General features: G+C 40.8%; 1 protein-coding gene and 2 long non-coding RNA genes across 12 annotated transcripts in view; 1 reads left to right on the top strand and 2 right to left on the bottom strand.

The window, feature by feature from the left end:
* Window positions 1–20,363, bottom strand: part of agrn (agrin) — a 257,822-nt gene that overhangs the window by 95,620 nt on the left and 141,839 nt on the right. For all 9 annotated transcript variants that reach the window (XM_085147100.1, XM_085147104.1, XM_085147102.1 and 6 more), the window contains one exon: window positions 18,350–18,565. In XM_085147100.1, coding sequence (XP_085003226.1) covers window positions 18,350–18,565 — 216 coding nt within the window. The remainder of the gene's footprint in view (window positions 1–18,349; window positions 18,566–20,363) is intronic.
* Window positions 1,216–14,165, top strand: LOC146494992 (uncharacterized). Of its 2 annotated transcripts, XR_014871680.1 has the most exons (3): window positions 1,216–5,372; window positions 5,483–10,582; window positions 12,226–14,165. It is a non-coding gene; the product is annotated as an uncharacterized LOC146494992 (long non-coding RNA). The 2 variants fall into 2 exon arrangements; XR_014871679.1 differs by having other exon boundaries at window positions 5,483–14,165.
* Window positions 2,467–18,343, bottom strand: LOC146494991 (uncharacterized). The gene is made up of 2 exons (XR_014871682.1): window positions 12,976–18,343; window positions 2,467–12,934 (listed from the first exon to the last, which is right to left on the bottom strand). It is a non-coding gene; the product is annotated as an uncharacterized LOC146494991 (long non-coding RNA).

Below are 20,363 nucleotides of genomic sequence, written 5' to 3'. Positions count from 1 at the left end.
AGCATGCTCACCATAGCAAACTACATGGAGTTTTTACTTATATTTTCTAATCATTTCTCAGGTGAAAAGTGGCAACAAAAAAAGCAAAGAGGAGAAAGAGGAAAGCTAAAAAGTCAGTAAATTAGAATGATCCTTGCTGCCAATTAGATCACTCTCCCTCGCTAGAGTGAATCTCAGCATGGTCCGGGCTACTAGGATAATGAGGGGGAAAAACCCATAAGGATACACAGAGACAAGTGACACTAAAGCACTGGCATTCCAGCACAAACACAGTGAGAGATGGCATATGATTAGGGAACAAGAGGACACCCCAAAAGAAAAGCAAACATCCTGGGGCCCAATTAATAGAATAATGCTTTATAGATTTAAATGTTTAAAAAGACTTTTAAAGGAGACAAAACTCTGGTTTATTTACATTTGAGACACTGCGTTTTCTGACTTGTTCCTGTCAGTCCATCACAGCTAGACCTGGATTTGATTGGCTCCTTTCACGGAACAATTGCCCACCCTTCTAATCACAAGCATGCAGCATTTGTGTGGACAGACCTCCTTCAAAATTCTGCACTCAGCAGGTTTGCTTCATTTAAACCACAGGACTGGCATTGTCTGGCATTGTGGGATGCATTGTAACTGAACTACCTATGTGCCTAATTGCGAATTGATGTGCTGTGGGAAATTCTGAATACACACCGTCACAAATCAACACTTGATCAACTCTGCAACTTGCTCTTTTAATGCCAAGTGGATTTCAAATTGGGATAACAATTTGTCTAATTGTGATGTGCTACGCTGTGCTGGATATGCAGAAGTTAGCCAGGTGCTTGCAAATAATTGATTAGCACTGCCCACATTTAAGGTGTGTGTTTCTCAAACTGAAAACTATGCAGCAGAAAAAAAAATGCAAATTTGCCATCTTTCTCTACTCGTTCTGAGCTGAAATTGAGCATGTTGAGAAGTGTACATTTCTGAGAACTGGAAGCTTTTTTTCCCTTTTTATTGTTCTGCATGCATGGAAATTAACTTTCTATCAAACTGCAGTAAAGCATAATGTCGAGAATAACAACAACTGTGAAGCAAATCCTTTTGCACTCCTGGCTGTAGTTAAGTTTAGAAGCTGCTGACGTGTTGGGTGGCACTTTGTAGCAGCTTAACTATAATATGTGAAGTCTCTTACAGAGCTAAAGCTAAGCTATAGCTTAAGTGGTATTGTTTTCACCTTCTGAGCCCGTGCACGTGTGTTTTTGCATGTTATCGTGGAAAAGTGCAGTTACACAGACACGTAGTGTAGTGAGAACTACCAATAGGGCAGTTCGGAGTAGTTCAGCAGGTGTTTGTATGTCTGTCTGTCTGAGATGTCTTCCAGAAAAGTGGGGCAGAGGGGTTTTGGAGAATGGGGATTACAGTGATCCTCTCCCTCCTCATCTCTCCCTCTGGCAGTCAGCAGACTTTCCAGGCAGGTGGGGAGCTCCACTTCTCTGATCCACTGTTTTGTGCTGTAGTTTATTAATGCTTCATTAGGGACGCAGAGCTGTCAGTGCCGTGCTGGCTTTACTTGATACCCTGCTGCCACGAAACCAGACGCACACCAGATGCGTGCGCAAGTGTGGGGAGAGTCATATATGCCAGTGCACGTTTGGAGGCAACCATGGAGTTCAGATAAGTCTGCAAGTGAGTTTGTGATATGTATGCATGTGTACCTGTATGTGTACCTGTATGTGTGTGTGTGTACTGTGCTTCCTGTTGTGCTGGTAGTGATAAGGGAGGTATGGGGCTGAAGCTAATCAAATGCAATGATGCGATGGAGGGGGAGCTCGGCAGTGTGTGTTCTAATCAAGAACCCTCGTACACCCATCAACAGCAGGAGAAGAAGAAGCAGAGAGGGAGCGACAGTGAGACAAAAACAAGTTACAAGGGGACTGAGTTAAAATACTATGGAGAAAGTCTGACAAAGAAAAATGCAGGAACAGAAAACAAATGTAATGTAGTTCAACATTTCGGGTTTTTTTTACTTCTTTGGGCAAAGCTACAGTTCCTACTTTCCAGTCTTATACTGAGACAAGCTTTACACACCGTGACCCCCACTTTCATCCATAAAACTGCACCAACTAACATTTTGATGTTTGAAATATAACCCAACTCTGTGGAGTACATCAAAATAAATTGCTTATACCTCAAACATAAAATGTTTAAATGGGAAGTATGTCACTTTAATGTCGTGCCTTTAAATGGTAAAAAAGACAGTCAGTGGGGAAACAAGATGACTGATACTGATTTTTTAATCTCAGTCATGACAAAAAACAATTAGGTATCTCAACCAAAATCCTGAAATACTAAAATAAAATAAAGTTGTGTGTATAATTTCCTTGAAATTTAGCCAGTTTCACTGCTGCTTATCATGGATTAACGATGCCGGGCCAACCAAGCTGGTATACAAGAGTAATGTAGTAATTCAAGTGCATAAGTATCTTTGTAAGTATGTAGTAAAAACTATTATATTATAAACTATTATAACTATACTTAAAAAAAAACCCACAGTACTAAAAGACAAACTGGGCATGTGAAATTCAGAAGGAGCACAACAATGGGCACTTGGTGTTTGAACAAAGACAAAGCAGGCAGGGAAAGAAAGGAAGTTGAACAAAAAACCCAAAAAACAGACAGCAGATGAAGAGGTGGTGAGGAACTAGTAAAAGAGAAGTGTGTAGAAGGGAGATAAGGGAAAGGGTCAGAATGGGAGAAAGAAAGCAGCGGCGTGGAATGGTCAGAAAATCAACAGACAAGATCGACAAAAACTGAAATCCAAGAACTAAATATGGATGAGAATCTGCAGCCAGATACCCAAAGCAAGTGGTGAGGAGCAGGAGGCAGGGACTGAGGCAAGGCCAAAGGATTAACAGTCCTACACACCTCTCCAACACGCTTTCCAGACACACACACACACACTTCGTTCCCTCTGCTGTGAGGCCAATGGCTGGAAGATGATTCTTTGTGTTTGATGTAGTTCTTCAAAGCGCTCCACTGAACTGCAGCTGTTGCTCTCTTTTACACGCTTTGCTGTTTTACCCTTGAGAATGGAAAACGAACCACAAAAAGCCCTCATCATGCTCCAGTCGTCGGCCACACACACAATCAAGAAGTGGAGCTTGTGAGTACAGTATGTCTAAGCAGATTTTTAACCAAAGGTCTTATGACAGTGTAGCTTAGTTTAGTTTAATTTAGGTTAGTTTGATTTAGAAAGATCCCCGTCAGCTGTCGCGATACGCAGCTACAAAAATGTCACAATGCTTGATTTTTGGAACCATAGCTGTCATTTACTGCTGGCAGATATCTTACGTTTGGAAAATGCAGTAAAGCACAGGTGGGGTGCTGAAATGACAACACAGGCCCCATTTATTCTGCTGAGTGACAGAAAGAAGGTGGGATGGGATTAAATCGCCCGGGTATGGCATTTATGACAAACACACACAGAGATGCACAGGTCTTTTAAAAGGACAGCACACAATTTAACAGCAGCAACAACAACAACAAAAAACACTTAAATTCTTCAGTTAAATATCAACAAATATTAACACGCTCATTTAAATAGCACCATTTGATGAAAACCCAGAGGCACATTAAATCCTTCCACCAACTTATCGTGTGCATCATAATTGGAAGCATCGAAATGCTTTTTCCAAACTAACAAAATGTGCTTGGGAGAGGGAAAAGCTCCCGTTACTCGACTGGGAGATCAGAGGTGAGATACAGAACGGCAGCCCTGCAGCCAATCTAGTGTCCAAAAAGGCTGATTGTGCTTCATAACACGATGCGGAGGACTTTTCAGAATGCAAACAAATGCCTTTGGCTATTCAGTGCAACGCAACAAGCTGTAAACACAGCGATTATATATATTATCCACTCATAATAATGTTGAAGGTGCCCTAAGCGCACTGCTAAAGGAGTCCACGAATGGCTGCACATCATGTGTCAAATCATCAAGACGTTGTGACAACTCACTTTACTTTAGCCCTGTAATCCACATAAACAAGCTGAAAGAGATAAAAGGTAAAAAGAAAAGACAAACACTGGCTGATGGGCAGTTTCTTTAACCTCAGGGCCTCTCTGTCCCCTTAATAGCCTATGGGAAAAAGCCTGTATTACCTATTGGCAAGCTGTCAGTGCTTGTACCAGGAGTTGTTTCTCTTGGATTAAGGCCTTTTGAAAGCAACAAAGAAGATCTTGGTGCCAAAATAAGTTGGGGAGTGTAGCCGGAGGCACTATTAACTGCTTCTCTGTTTACCTCTTTAAGGCCACGAGCCCACATAATCAATAATGTATTCATGTGGTTTTTAAGTGTTCAGCTCTACACCAGGCACCTCAGGATCAAAAGCACCAAAAAAAACAACAACAAAAAAACCTGGTTAGACTCAGCATACTGCGCACATAAATGCTTAAATTAAAAGATTAAGTAGGGTAGTCCTAAATGAATTTCTTCTAATTGCACTACATTCAATATTTTTGAGTTTCTGTGAGATTTTCTTCCTTTGTGAGTTAGTAAAACTGATTGTTTTTAACTACTAAAGTATAATTTGACTCTACTCGTTTCTACTGCAGTCTCTGGTTTCCTATTAATAGTGTAGGATCGTGACTGTGAGTGTCAGGAAGGTTATGAGTGCGCAGTCAGTCAATTACAGATACCCTGCACGCTCTATCATGCTGTGTTGTTCTATGTGGTAAGGTTGTAATTTGTATGCCTTCATATTAGAATAGCAAACCTGTGACACTACGAGTGAAGCGATTTGCAGAGTTCATGACGATCTCCATGTTAGCACAGATAGAAGCATGCAGGGTGATGCTCGGCTCACTGTAAAAATCCCTCACCACACACGTTTTACGAATGACAAAGGTTGTGATCGTATTTAATATTTTGCATTTTAGAAAGTAAGTAAGAAAATTATAATCCAACGCTGTTTTTTAAATACAAAAATTCAAAGAATGTGAAAAAACAAGTCACATTAACAAAGTTCATGTTGTAGCTCCAAAATGTGGCGGTGTACACATCTGAATAACAGACAAAAAGTCAGTTTCAATAGGAGACAAAAATCTCCTGGGGGCTACGTCAGGAAGAGCATCCTGTGTGAAAGTCTACCACGGAGCTAGCTGCTGTGGCGACCCCTTGTGAATAAGGTAGCTAAGAAAATGATGGAAGTTGAGCTAATAGGCACTGTGAATTAAATATAATCAAATACGACAAATAAAATGTAATTCGATTATTTAAATGCTAATTACATTACAGCCAGTTGGGTTCTGTCAGTATTTGGAGACTTGGGGACTGAATTGTGTCCTGAAACTGAGTTTTGCTTTCAGAATATCCCCTCTGGCCCCAGAAAGAGGTAAATGGTAAATGGCCTGTATTTATATAGCGCCTTACTAGTCCCTAAGGACCCCAAAGCGCTTTACATATCCAGTCATCCACCCATTCACGCACACATTCACACAAAAGGTACAAAGACTCATGTGAGCTAAGTGGCGCATATGCCACAAATTTCCTTTCATTAGCTCCTGATTAACTGGAGCTGGTGGTGGTGGGGAGCCAAAATCAGTACTGATGTTCAGTGAAGCATTGGCTAATCATGCTTGGCCTTTGCTATCAAAAAACTTGCTAATGACCGGTAGCTGCTGGGGGCGAAATGCAGTTCAGAGCTGCTGAAAAGTCCCTTACAGCGGGTGTTTGGTCTTCAGTACAAACACAGGCACATCTGCGTGAAGACATACAGTGTCAGCACACTCTTCACCTGAATGCAGGATAAGCGTGAGTGCGATAGTGCATGCTGCATTATCTCTTTTTTCAATAGTCTCACTTAAATAAACATCAATGTAAGAGTTCTCTGTCACTGGCTGATAAAGGGGCAAATAAATCTAAAGCCATATCATGAAAGCAGTTTAAAGTCAGCAGTTCCCAGGCTGGGTGCTGAAGCTGTGTGGTGACTAACAATAAAAATTTGAGCTCACTTTGCTTTATTCTTATTAACTCCTGAAAGCAGATCCAAAAACTGTTAATATTAAGCAAATTCACAGCTCATAACCTGCCTACGAATAGACATAAGCCACAATATTTAAAACCCAGCACGTTAAGCTTTGACTTTTTATTTCCAATAACTGACTGAGACAATCAGTCAATTACTATCTATTGTATGTGATATCTATATTAAAGCTAAAGAACGGGGGGGGGGGGGGGGGGGGGAATGAAGACACACCACGGCACTGACTTCTTTGCACTGAGGATTTTGGCTTAATTAGGAAAAATAACAACGAGTCTACTTTAATACTAAGAAAGCACCTTTATGAACACACAATCAGATAAGCCTGCTCAAGGCGACATGCCCATTTCAGCCTTCCAATATAGGACCCTATTTAACATGACAACAATTTAAATTTTAATAAGGCTGCAGGAAGAAGAGAGAGTGCGTGTGAAAGTGGAGCAGAAGAACTGACATTTATTTAGAACAAACAGTAGATGGAAATAACTTGGATTTATTCTCTCTCTTTTCTGGCAAGCATTATTGCTGCAGGCAGGGACTGTCTGTGTGTGTGTGTGTGTGTGTGTGTGTGTGTGTCTACGTGAGCCATTTATTCTAATTGTGAGGAAAATTGAAAGCCATAGAACACAAACACATTTACACACCTACGGAATGAAGGTATATTGGCCTGTCCTTACAATTTTCACAAAGCTGGAATGAAGTTAAGGTGAATGAGGAAAACGATAAAAACAAAAAAAAGGCAGCATTTGCCAGCGAAAAGTCATATGGGTTAGCGTCAGCGGTCAAGTGGTCCTGGCGAATGAGATAAAACTGAACTATTTGGTTCACTAAAAAGCAGCATTTTAATTTGCTTGTGTTATTGCTGAAAAAACCCCAAAGAAAACTTGATTCCGAGTCAGGAAACAGAACGGGGAGGAAGTGTTCAAAAATGGGCAACCAAGGAAACACAGAGAACACTATTATTTCCTTGACGTATAAGCAATTCAGTGTGAAATATTTTCTACACGAAATCATGCAGTCACAGAGTTACAGGAGCTCTAGTGCCACTAGAAAACACTTACAGCTTAATTGCAAGGTTTCAGGCAGAAACGGGAAAATCATTTTAAAAAATGCCACTTTTAGCAGCTAAAACAACAGAATAAAAATAACAGTTTTAAACTTTGCAACTAATTGTTATTTTCCTTGTTGCCTTTTGTTTTTCTGATGGATCATTTTAAAGTTACAGTCCATTAGGTGTTCATGGAAACCAACTGTGTTTTCACAATAGCTGTTTTATGCATTTCCTTCTTCTGTTCTGTGGTTATCTACTCATAATAGAAGTTACTGGTAGAGTCTGCCATTGGCACATGCCACTGCCACGAGGGGCTTAGAGTAAATGATGAATAGATTCATTATTACTGTTTTTGTTGGCTTCTCTTGACTGCTCTTTGCAATTAACTGACGGCCGTCTTGTACATCCTATTTATGGGGCATAGCACTAAAAAGAACTGGACTACTTTTATTATGAAGCATCGTGGCTTTTATGATGATATGTCACCAAGTGGCGCTGTCATATAAATCTTTTTGAACCATGAACAGTGGGATTAACAGCTGCAGGCAACAAGCTGCACACTTCCAACTCATCGACAAGGTCACCGAGTCCTCTGGCTGAGCCATGTTCTCGGCATTTCCTATGATTCCTATGATTCCTATGATATGATACGAGAATCTCATGAAATGGATGGAAATTTGCACATTACTAACTTGTAATTGTCACTTGTGGCTGTTTTACCGATTAAGATGTACGTGTAGTCTCATCATAAATTTCTAAACGCAGAAATCATTTGATGTCTTTCCTCCACTAAAAAGTCACGAAGCGCCCTTTACTGCCTACTTGTCCATTTCCAACTCTGTATTTCTGCTATTCACTAATATTGATCCGCAAATTGATTACCAATGGATGATAGAGTAGTGCATGCAAATTTCGCATATACAACATTTTTGGCAAGATTAAGACAACGTATAGTGTATATGCCCCAGATCCTTTATGAACACTGAATATTGAGCACTTAAAATCCTGAGGACAATAGACTGCTGGATTTCTTTCCTCCCACTCAGTTGAGCACATTCACATTCTAACCCAGGCCTAACAGTGTCTGATTAGGTCGCTAACATGAAGACCAGTAGGACTCTGGTTCCTGACGACCTTGATCGATAACCACTGTGCTACATCATCTCGACTTTGAGGCGACACAATGCCGGTTGATTCCTGAACAAGACTGCGTCTAAGTGGCCGGCACCTTGTTGAGAAAAAAGGTAAAACTTTGAAAAGTTACAACCCTGATTGCTCATTTTACATCAGTGGTGCTTTGATTTACAATCAATCACCCAGTGAAGGCAAGGAGTATCTAATTTGCCCTCCACTGCAACAATGTGAACACAGCATTACTCTGGGGAGTGGATGTAGTCAATGGACAGACCTTAAATAAGCAGCAAGGCAGGAGTGGATGAACAGTAATGAAGGAACCTTGTATAAAGGTGCTGTGTGTAAACAGGGAATACAGTGTAGATATACATGCACAAGATTGGCGTTTTCTACAGTATTGTGCACATGTCTTGAGCTACCCCTCATTTCTTTATATCTGGCTAGGAGAAGCAATATACTGAACCACGTGCAAACATGTGCACACATGCATACATGGAAATACAGTGTAAGGCAAACAGGCAATTTTACAATTTTAATGAGCTCCAAAGTCAATATTTGCTATGCTCATCTTTTTTCTTCAACTCTTTCAGGTAAGCCTTCTTGTCATTTCTTCAAGTAGCCTTCAGGAACAGTTCTCCAGGGCTTTTCAAGGACTTTCAGATACTGTTCCAAATGCTGCAGTTTTTTCAGACAGGTCACTTGTTCTTTTGTCCTCCACTTGTCCAGTTTCTTTAAATGTTTTAAGGACAGCCTGCACACCGTGCCGAGATATGCCAGGTTTTTGGCTAATAGCTCTTTGGGAATTACCTAGCTCGTGCAAAAATAATGATTTATTCCTTACAAACTGTGTCATCTCTGACATTTCTCATAGATTTAACTAAAGATACTGGAACAAATTAGGTGATTTTGAAGTGCCTAAAGAATAGATACTTTAAAATAGATACTTTTCTAATTGGTCTGCTATGTGTCGACACAACACTGGTTCATCCCAGTAGTTAGGTGTCTTTTTCATGGTTCAGTGATTCATAGGTCTGTTATAAGTGATTCAACAATTAAAAAGCATTTCTGGTCAAGTAAAATGGTCAAGTACAAGAACTGAAACAGCAGCCAAAGAAAAGCCTGGGGACCTATTGCTCAACGCCACCTTAAAAATGACTCCTTGTTTAAAACTCTGACTAGGTGGTAGAAAGAAATAACAAGATTATCCATATTGTATTTCTGATTATGTGTTCCTGTACATACATTAACATAAAACGAGTAATAATCTGAAACATGGATTAAATAAAGCAGTTATCCTATTCAATCCACGCTGCAATCCTTTAATGATGATTGTGAATAAGCGATCTTTTTGTTGTTGTTGTTGTTGTAGTATGCCACAGAATCAAAGCCAATGCAGAGAGAAACAAATATTCTTTAGAAATCCGTCTCCTGTCACTTGTCGTCATTCTTGTTCCGCACGAAATGAAATAAAATATCCGCTATTGTCGGCTGAGCTGGTAGTTATCCTCATATTTTTCAGCACCGCTCCGCTTTTATTATTTTCACTCCATTCCATCTCTCTCCAAGCATACACAGTGAAAATAACAAATAACAATGTATTATTCAGGAGAAGCCAAATGCATAAATACATTAAAAAGTCTCAAAACACAACCCCTTGTCTGGGATTAAGCAGGTGTATGTGGATATGGATGTGTGTACATAATCGGTGTTTTGCCTGCAGATTTCAAAGAGGTGAGCACTGGAGAAAGAGCGAGCGAGAGATGAAGCAGAAGACGGGATTTGTCTTACAAGTATCAGTGGTTGCAGACAAGTGGAACAGCAAGTAAAGATGGATAGAGAAATTCCAAGCACAGCCCATTATCATGTCTTTATGTGTGTGTGTGTGTGTGTGTGTGTGTGTGTGTGCTGATAACAAGAATGTATATTTTTCAGTCTATCAGTTTGCAAAATGCCTGCAGTGTGTGTATATTTCACTAAATATGCCTTTGTGTGCGTGTTTATGTACTATCAGTAAACACACACACACACACACAGTCCGTCAGGTTGTGCATGTTATGGTTATGAATGCCAAGCAAGAGTCAATGCCCCAGGGAAATGAAAGCACGAAAGCTGAGTTATTTACAATGACCTCTCGCCCCGTGTGTGTCTGTTAGTGTGTGTGCATAAATGTGTTCACTGATAACCCTGGAGAAATTTGATTACTTTCCACATTTGTGTCTCTGTGCAGACTTGTTACTACTGATGAGAATATCAGCAAGAAACGGAAAAAAGAGGGGAAAAAATGAAAAGATTTTTGTCGTGAAGCCTCTGAGTGAAAAAGGAAGGAGACGAGGGAACACCCAGAAAATGAGTGAAGGCGAAGGAGAAGAAGTAAGGGGTGCGTGACTAAGTCCTCTGTGGTTGAGTTAACAGTGAGCAAATGAAGGAGAAGTGAAAAAAAGAGAGGCTTGAGGAACTATGGAGTGATGTAGAAGAAGGCAAAATGCATGAAAAGAATAAAGGACAGAAGGAAAAAGAAAAGGAATATTTAAAAAAAGTAACAAGGACAATAAGGATTAAAGACAGAAAGAAAGACGGGAGGAATACTGGTGAGATGAAAGGACAGGGATCCAAAACAGGGAAGCAATGAGCACTGGAGAAACAGCGTAGAGGTAAAGATGGCTTCAGTCAGTTTGACTGCAGAATTCTGTTATCTGCTTCGGCAAAGCCAGAAGTCATCTTCACCATCTACGGCTATTACACCAGCCCATTGTTACAAAGACTGACCGGGCATGTCACCGGGGTAACAAAGGAAATCGTCTGAGCATGAGCAAAATGAGAAGAAAAAAAATTGGGGGTGAAGGAGGAGTAAAGCAGGCTGGCCTTCATCTCCTCACTCTCCAGCTCTGGCCCAAAATTAGGATTTTTTTTTGCTTGCAGAGGATTTTCACAAACCTCCTCTCCTAGCCAGCTTTGGCCCCAACGAGGGAAGATAAATCAGGGCTTTACCTGGCCCAGCCCAGACACCTTAACAATCGGCCAGACCAACAAAAGACAAAAGACCAAACGTACAGATGGAGTAATGAGCTTAGGTCACTTTCTTTGATTCCCTCTCTAAACAATGGTTTAGGAGCAAAAGGGAGATGTGAAGAGGAAGGGAAACAATGTGTTGGCCTGCATGTCAGGTTCAAATAACAATGTTTTTTCTGATTTCTTGCATGATCCCAAACAACATAAAGAAGCATACTGAAAGATTTTCTTACACATACGCAGTATTGTGCAGATGTCTTGATCCTTATTTCTTTAGATTTTAGCAGCAAATTAGATTTTAGCAGGTGCATTGATTTACTGAAAAATGTACATATGTAGTATATAAGGCAAGAAGAGAGTTTGTACAGTTCTAAAAACATCTTTATTCTTCAACGCAGTCTCTCCTGGACAAGCTTTTGTAATGTCTGTAGGTAGTCTCGAAGAAAAGTTCTCCAGGTTCTTGAAACACATTCAAAGCTCTTCTTTGGTTGTTGCCATCCAACAGTGTTTATTATGAAGTTTCACAATGACCTGGAGGGTACTCTAATAGTAAATGATAAATGTTCTTTTCTCTTTTTGAGTAAAATAAGGTTTGCATTCCAAAATAAACAAGAGATTTTTGAAAAAGCAAAAGTGCTTAATTAAAAAATAACTCAAAGGTGTATTTTAAGCTTCCCCTTTTCTCCTTTTCCCATAACTACATTTAACATGTAAACCCGCTCAGCTTTAACCCCACTTCTGCATCTCCTCTCCTCTCGGGAGTTTTCTGTTTTCACACACGCGCTGAATAAACGATTTGACTGGCTGAGTAGCATCACATGAGATAATGTAGTCACTCACTGTTGTACCGCTCTCCTGACCTCCCCTGCACCTAGTGACGGTGATTTAAACTAAAATACGAAATTTCAAATGGCATTCATCACTTCATAAGACCTGTCAATATTTATTTTCAGTCCAATTCTTGTGAAATTTTGCTTATGTCAGCATTTCCTCTGTGCTTCCCTTTCTTAGAATGGCTCCTTGATAGCCACCGCTCCACCGAGACCACTTTGATGAGACTTCGGTAGATAGATCCGCTGAAAGTCTCGGGTCCTGTGTCAGGCCTTTGCTGGATTTCTTTCCTGTTTCTTCAGGACATGGCTTTCAGATACTGTTCACCTGCTGTCGGTAACATTTTATGCATGTCACTTCATCTTTTGCTCCCACTTGTCCAGTTTCTTCAAATTTTTATGAACACACTGGACCCCATGCCAAGACAGACCAAACTTTTTGCCTAGTAGCTCTTTGTTATTTTAAGATAAGATAAGATAAGACTTTATTGATCCCACAACGGGGAAATTTTTGCGTCACCTCAGCTCAGGTACAGATATCAGAAGGAAATACAAAAATACAAATAAGTACAATCAATGACAAAAAGTAAGATAATACACTATATACAATGGTAGCATACACAGTATGTGATTATGGATATGGTTGGAAATATGGAAGACATAAACTATATAGCTTGACATAACTATTGTACCACTACTATTCCTATTTATAGACATGTACACACACACATGTACACACTAAATATACATATGTATACATATACATACATATATACCTGCACATGTCCATACACATGGAAGGTCCATTATGCATGAAGTGGTGACCGTGGATGTTCACAGTGTCCAGTGACTTATGACATCATGATTGAGGAGTTATAGAGTCTAACTGCCTTTGGGATGAATGATCTGTGAAAGCGCTCCTTCCTGCTGCGAGGGTGTTTCTGTCTCTCACTAAAGAAGCTGCTCAGCCCACTCACATACTCAGGCAGTGGGTGATATGGGTTGTTCATGATGGATGTCAGCTTTACTAACAAAATACTGTCTTTGGTATTTTTTGTAGACTCTACAGAAGAAATGGGAATCAAATGATGTGTGACATGCTGCCAGTAACAAAGTTAATAAAGACACAATGTAAAGTTGGCACCTTCAGAATGCCTGAAGAACTTTTGCTCAAGATGGCAAGAAAGTCTGGCACCTGAAAGCCAAATGTAAAAAAATATAATGGATGGCTCAAGGGTTTTGCACAGTACTGTACCGTTTGTGAAAAAATTATCCTATTTTATAGGAAAGATTAACACTTCTTTCAATAGATATTCCCTTTCTTCTTCCTGATTGGTCCGTTTCATGCATGTTTGCCTGTTTGCGTGCAGGCACGCTCACAACCACACAATAAAGCGTCATTAGACATGAGACACAAAGTGCGCCAAAGTAAACCCGTGCATGAAAACGCTCATAACGACAACTCTCATCAGACACTTTGACATTTGTTTTGTTATATAAATCTGCTGCGCCTGCTTTTGTTTGGTAACGTACAAATACGTCAGGTAGAGGTGGGTGTACACCAACTCATTTTCAGTTAATCATTTGTGCCTCTTCCCAGGAACAGAGGACTTCATTTGTTTGCTGCAAAATGTATTCGAACCAGCTCTGATATATTTGTTTAATATGCTACAACTAAATACAACAAGTAGGAGTGTACTGCTTTATGTTTAAGGAGCAGTTCACATCCCTCTCACACTGGGTCTGACTGCCTGCCTGCAGTATATAAGAGCAGACAGAGAAGCAGGTGTGGAGCACTGATGCTTTTTCTCCATTCACTGTGAAGACTCGAGAGTGTTTCGGTGCTGGAGAGATAAAAACCTTCTCTAAAGTGCAGAGAGCGAGAGAGAGAGAGCAGAGTGGACTGACTGAGCAGAAGGTAGGGGCCGTGCTGATAGCCAGCTCTCGAGAACACACACGTGCGCTCTCACACATACATAAAATCAATCTCCCATCGACCACACTCTCGAACCCCAGTCACCTCACCCACACGCGCATGCTCTCCACTTTTTTCTGCATTATTTGTTGCACTCCATCAAGAAGAAAAAAGAAGTGTGTGTGTGTGCGTGTGTGTGTGTGTGTGTGTGTGTGTGGGAGGGGGGGGGGGAGTAAAGAAGAATGAAAACTCCATGTTCCACTAGAGTGGCCACACAAGATGAGTTCTGCAGCACTTCTGCGTCTCTCTCTGGGAAAGGGAGTGTATTTACCACTCTGCTCTGATTCAACATTAGGACAGTAGACGTGGTGCACGTTCCCTAGCCGACTGTAGAACGTGCGCAAACACACAAACGTACGCACACACAGTTCCCCAAATGTCTCTTGTCTCTCTAAACCAGAAAGTGTCTGAGCTTTTTCTCTCTGTCTCCCTCTCTGACATCTTCCTTTTCTTAACTGGACACTTTTTTTCTTTCTTTTTTTTTTTTATCACCCCGTGTTGTTATCAGTCACTCCTGCGGGGCCAATTTAAACGCGGCCTCTCCTTTTAATTTCGATAATATCTGAAGCCATTATGTGCTCACCGCCTGCCTGCTTGACTGCCGGAAATGTAACCCCACCGATCCCAAATCATCCATCTAGAACAAAAGAAAGATAATGAAGAAGCTGGGTCGGAGATGGTCTGAGCCATTAAGGGGCAGGTTATGTGAATATCAGAGTGGAGCAGTGGAGGGAAACTAAGTGCCTGCACCTCAACAACGAATGGGTCATTTTGTCCTGCCCTCAGGAGGGAACTTACACCATTTTCTTGGAACTAAAATGTCATAATAGCCAGTTCAGTTTTATGAGTGAGGTGCTAAATGGACATGTTTTAAGGGGAATTTTCTTTTCACTACCGAGTGAAACTGAGCTAAGGTGAACTGTGCAATGGGAATAGTGGGAGGACACGGGCATCTGTCAAAGTCTAGGTTGTAAACAAGCCACCTTATTTGGTGTTCAAAGCTGTGACCGTAGCTAAAGTGCCTGTAAGAACCTCTTGAAAGTCGAAGCACAATATGTCAGTAATTAACTGGAGAACAGCACTGTGATGTCAGCAGCAGTGAAGTAGGAAGTAAGCGCCCGAAAGCCGACATTTGGAGGTGTCAGCATCCTGCAGATGTCAGGGACTTGCTGGTTACAGCTTCCTCCTGTTTGCAACAAAACACACCCCAAGCTCCAAAGTTGTACTTGGTGGTAACAAAATGCTCCCATGTGATGTAACTCCCATCCTTTAAAAAAAAAAAACAAACCATAAGGGGCATAATCTGTGAGAGAAATAAAAACTTCTTTTGTGGCTTTCCTCCTGAGTGCCAGATAAGACTTGATTTGAATTGAACATGACGGCTTCACACAACGGTAGCCAATTCACTTACCCCGATGAAAACCTGCCATTCAAATCGAAAGAGTCAAACGAGGCTTCGCACAAAAGCACCAATTCAGCTGCCCGTATTTTCTTAAAGTTAAAAGCTTTCTCATTCCCTCACCTTTCTACCGCTCTTCCTCCTTCCCTCCTTTGCCTCTCTCTTCCTCCGTCAGCACTGACAACTCCATAATCTCAGCCAAGTGGCCCGTCCAAGCCCTCTGTAGGGGCTGAATTTATTGAGAGCAGAGTGAGAATCAGAACCTGTCACCTGGCTTGCGCTGACCTCCTAACACGCACGCTCTCTTCCTCTTTCTCACTCACAGCGTATACCATACCTGCTGTATGTACCTTCTAAGTGCAAACATCCTTGAATTCATTCAAACACACACATATGAATATTGATGAATGTTAGACTGTTGCTTACTCCTTGGCTGACCCTTCCATCCCACAGTAAAACACTTCTTTTAATTCTCTAGCCGTCTGCCCTTCTCAATTCTGTCTATAAGACATATGTGGGAGCTTTTAACGAGGATGTTGCAATAAATACAAAAGTAAATAAACCGACCAGATGTTAGCTAGCTGTGTGGTTCGTCTACACTCACTCGACAGTGACTGCTTTCACTGCTATACAAAATATGTTGCAAATCAGAAATAGCACGTGTAAGAAAGAAGGATGAATTTAAAAGATTGCTTTCTGATTTTCAAAGCTATTCATGTGTCACTCGGGACAAAACCAAATATTGTGAGTTTAAGATAATAAAAGTGCTGATAACCTGCTGTTTAAGCTTTAAGGTCACCTTCATCAGTACCTGGCAGCTTGTTTAAAACATAGATTCCCAGGGTTGGTTCTCTCAGCTCTCAATGTTTCTACCAATCAGAAGATTGTCAGAAAAATATAGCATCAGAAAATAGCAAATTTGTCGATTTTCAAAAGAACTGTAAACTCTGCTTTAAGCATACAATAATGGAACTGTAAATCAAACCATGTTGAATGGATCTTGGTGGAAGCTGGAGTTAATTAAATGAGTCATTTTTACTTTTGCACTGATTAAACTGATCACACCATAAATCACAGTGACACCGGTTGTGTTACAGAAGCACAAATACATAACGTAGCAAGGCTAGAGCTAAGGATGCCATCCGCTGATTAAACACTACACACCTGTCTCCTTCAGATTCAGTGACTGCATGAAAATGCTGACATAAATCAGGCTTTGCCATTAGTAATAATCACATTGGGCTCTCAGAATCACAGCCAACAGAGGAATGAAAAGGAAATTCCTTCCAGATGTGATGGGATAAGAGAGGAAGTCTGCTCTGGTGGCCAGCATGTAGTTATTACCAGCAATACTATCATTAGCATAATCATTACTATTATTTTTTACTTTATTTTTTTCCTTGTGACTGCCTGCTGTTTTGCTAAGGCCAATTATGGTGCTTCTGATGGCCTTAACCCTCCATAAACCATCATTAAACTACTTATACTACTACTTTCTCCCTCTGGTTTTGATCTTCTCTTGTAATCTGTTCACTCGTTCAATCACTAAAGTACTCTCTTACGTGCTCTTGTGTCGCACTCCCTGTCTTAATGTCTCGTTGCTCTTTCCTCTTAACATTATACCCTCCCTTTTTAAATGCTATTTTCCCCTCTCCTCCGCTGTACCCTGTGTTCCTCCTGTCCTCTCTCTGTCCTTTCTATCGCTTTATTTCCACTCTGCCAGTAGCGGGCCGCCACCAAGCTTGTTATTAGTGCCAGGTTCGAGCCTGCACTGTAATCAGACCCCTGAAATTAGCAGTAGGCCCACGCTGGCAGAAAAGGCACGACGCTGACAAAACACTATAGTTATCATTGAGGCTGCTGCAATGTTGCAGCTTTGGCAGGAATCTGCTCCTTAGAGCCATGGATTTTGATGGGCTTTGCTAAAGAGAAGCAATGAGAGGTACAGCAGGAGTATTGGCACCCACTGGGGTTAGGGATAAAATACACACTGGATGGCTACCAATGGGAGCAGTAAGTGGCACACTTTTTTGTTTGTGAGGGTGCAGGTGGCGCTTAAGCCCTGGGAGCACAGCCATTTTGGAAAGACAATAGAATGGATGTAATGGGGACGTGTTTTATTATTGTGGGATAAAGATAGGATGGCAAAGCACGTTGTATTAGGACAGGGTGTAATAGAAATCCATTTACTTGACAATAACAAGCAATTTAGTGTCACTCAGAGACTTGCAGCTTTGTGTTTGTCAAATTAAGTGGCCGTGCTCGTCCTCTGGTGCAAACGTCAGAACATCACAAGTGCTGTTTCTGTCATTTGAACCAAAAATTCCAATCGCATTTGCCATGCTTTAAGATGTTAATTCACCTATGCTTGCCCACTTTCACCCTCATCTCTCACTGTGATGTACTGGAGAGAGTCAGTCTCAAATTGTTCAGTCCAAGAATTTGGATGTTTGGGGATCTTTTAAAAGGTACAGATCACGTGTATGTTAAAGACAAAACTTCAGAGAAAGCTATTGACCTCATTTACAAATTTAGTGGTTTGTGGAGATCTCATAAATACATCAGATCAATAGTCAAAGCTGCCCAAACTATTTTCTTCTGCAAAGTTGCATGGCCATACCAAGAATTGAAATGTCAAAGGTCAAACTGACTTCTTTTCATCCCCGTTTCTACAGGTAATTAAAGCTTACAATCACAGCCTTAAAATCTTCAGACAAGATGAGACAGAAAAAGCAGATCGTTGCACAAATGTCAGAGGGATTTCTGAAAATGAGTTACTTTGCAGAAAAAGCACAAGGAATTATCTCAGATCAATCTCCATTTGTTTGAGACAGAACACTTTTCAGACGGGGATCGGGGTGAATTTCTAAAATGGTTAATTTCTACAGCTGTCTCCAGGAAGGGTTAGCAGATAGATTGATGGTTACTTACAGCAGGCTCCCTTGCTCAGCACCTTGATGCGTCGCTGTGCGTTGCACTGGGCTTTCTCCAGCTCGCATTCATTGGTGTAGGTGGACGAATCTGAGCCGCACACAGGCGCCACAAAGGATGGACAGTCCACCTTCTTGCAAACACACTCACCCTTGGACGGGTCATTTGGGTTGCGCTCGCAAACGGCGCCAAAGCCACACAGCATCCCTCTGCAGCCTGCCAGAGAGAACGACAAAGAGAAGAAGCTGTTAGGATATTTCATATGGATAACTCCGAATGTGAAAATACATTTTCAGTCGAGTTAATACTGAAACACCCAACACCTAAAGCACAGTTCAATTAAGCACTTTTAACAGAAGCCTGTATTTAAAAGCATCAGAGTACAAAGAGAAGTTTCTAGCATTTTAAGAAAATTCTATGATGCTTTCCCACAAAGTTCAAACTAAATCCTGGTAAAGGAAACAATTATTTGCAAACCATCTTAACCTTAAAGAGAGCTCTGAAGGTGAGTTTGGGGAAGATCTTTTAAAAAGCATGACAACATGTAATGGCATTGAAGCGTACCAGAACAACACTTTGAAACTTTTGGGAAAATAGAATATTTGCAGTTTACATATCCTGGTTATTTCATATTAATATTTTCACCTTTTTTGACCTAATGATTCCTAAAATGCTAAATTAGAGCCCATTTGAACTAAGTTAGCGGTCAAAAGTCGTCATACTGATATCTATCTGTGCTGACTGACTCACAACATCAAACCATGTATGGGAAACGTAAGAAAGGTTGCAGGTAGCTGCCAACGCAGAGTGATTTTTCTTGGTTTTAAACAGCAGCTAATGGAGACAAGTTTAAAAAAGCTGAAAAGGCTTTTATGAACTATTCATGCAGTCCAACATTTGCCAGCGCAGTTATAGTTGACTATTGTGTGTAATGTATAAAAACAAAATAAAACCACTCATTACATAAACCAGCCAGCACAAACTCAACGGCGCGCTACAAAGAGGTAGGAGAAACATTCTCCAAGCGCTGAATGACAGCGAGCTAATGAAACGCTGCAGGTTAGACCGCACAGGGATAATGTTTGTGGTCGATCTAATTACGGGTGGGCTCACATCTCCCACCCACTTCAATAACGTTATAACAGCAGAAATAAAAAAGATCATCAAAACACTAACATACTGGGCAACTAGAGAAATAACAGCAACAGTGCGCGGTGATGATTTGGGTCTGTCCGGTTTTCATCAGCAGAGTAAACGGTTACAGCACTTTTTCACTGCTATACTGTGATGCAGTTCATTTCATTTTCCCACAACTTGCAGACTTACATAACAGTGTGGGATTCCCATCGTTTTATATGAAATATTATCACAAGATTATACATACCAGCATGGTAAATATCTATGTAGGTAACCTAATAATATAACAACTATGCACATGGAAATGGACTACTGCATCAATAGATCTGTTGTAAACATGCCATGTGTTAAAAGTTGGCTTATTACATTCCAGGCTTTTAACAGTTGATTTCACTACTCGTTCTGCCTGTAATCACTAAGATAATGGATCATCCATTAAAAAAAAAAAAAGACTACCGAGCAACAAGGTCAGCCAAACATCCTCATTAATGTAAATAAATCCTATGCTGGATATTATTGCCAGAAATTTCTCAGCTATGTTATCAGCTCTCTGAGAAAGCTCTCAGAACTTTAGTCAGTACTGGCCCTGATGTTGTTCACGTCCAATTAAATTGTTTTTTCTCGCACTGATTCTTTGGGAACTTTTTATGAGTTAATGCAGATGAAGTTTATGTTTTCACACCAGGCAAATTTGTCTCAATACGGATTAGCTACTGGCATATTTGTAGAAACACAGCTCAGCAACACGAAAGCATCGAGGATTAAATGTGATCGTGGCGTAAAGCAAACATATGCTCTCGATTCGTTCGGGGAGACTGTGCCCACCTGTGCAGAGCGAGCGCAGTACGTACATTTGCTGATTTTGAAGAAGTTTCAA

Source organism: Neolamprologus multifasciatus, chromosome 20 (genome assembly GCF_963576455.1).
Source record: "Neolamprologus multifasciatus chromosome 20, fNeoMul1.2, whole genome shotgun sequence".
Taxonomy (NCBI): Eukaryota; Metazoa; Chordata; class Actinopteri; order Cichliformes; family Cichlidae; genus Neolamprologus; species Neolamprologus multifasciatus.
This window is presented reverse-complemented; position numbering and strand designations above follow the sequence as displayed.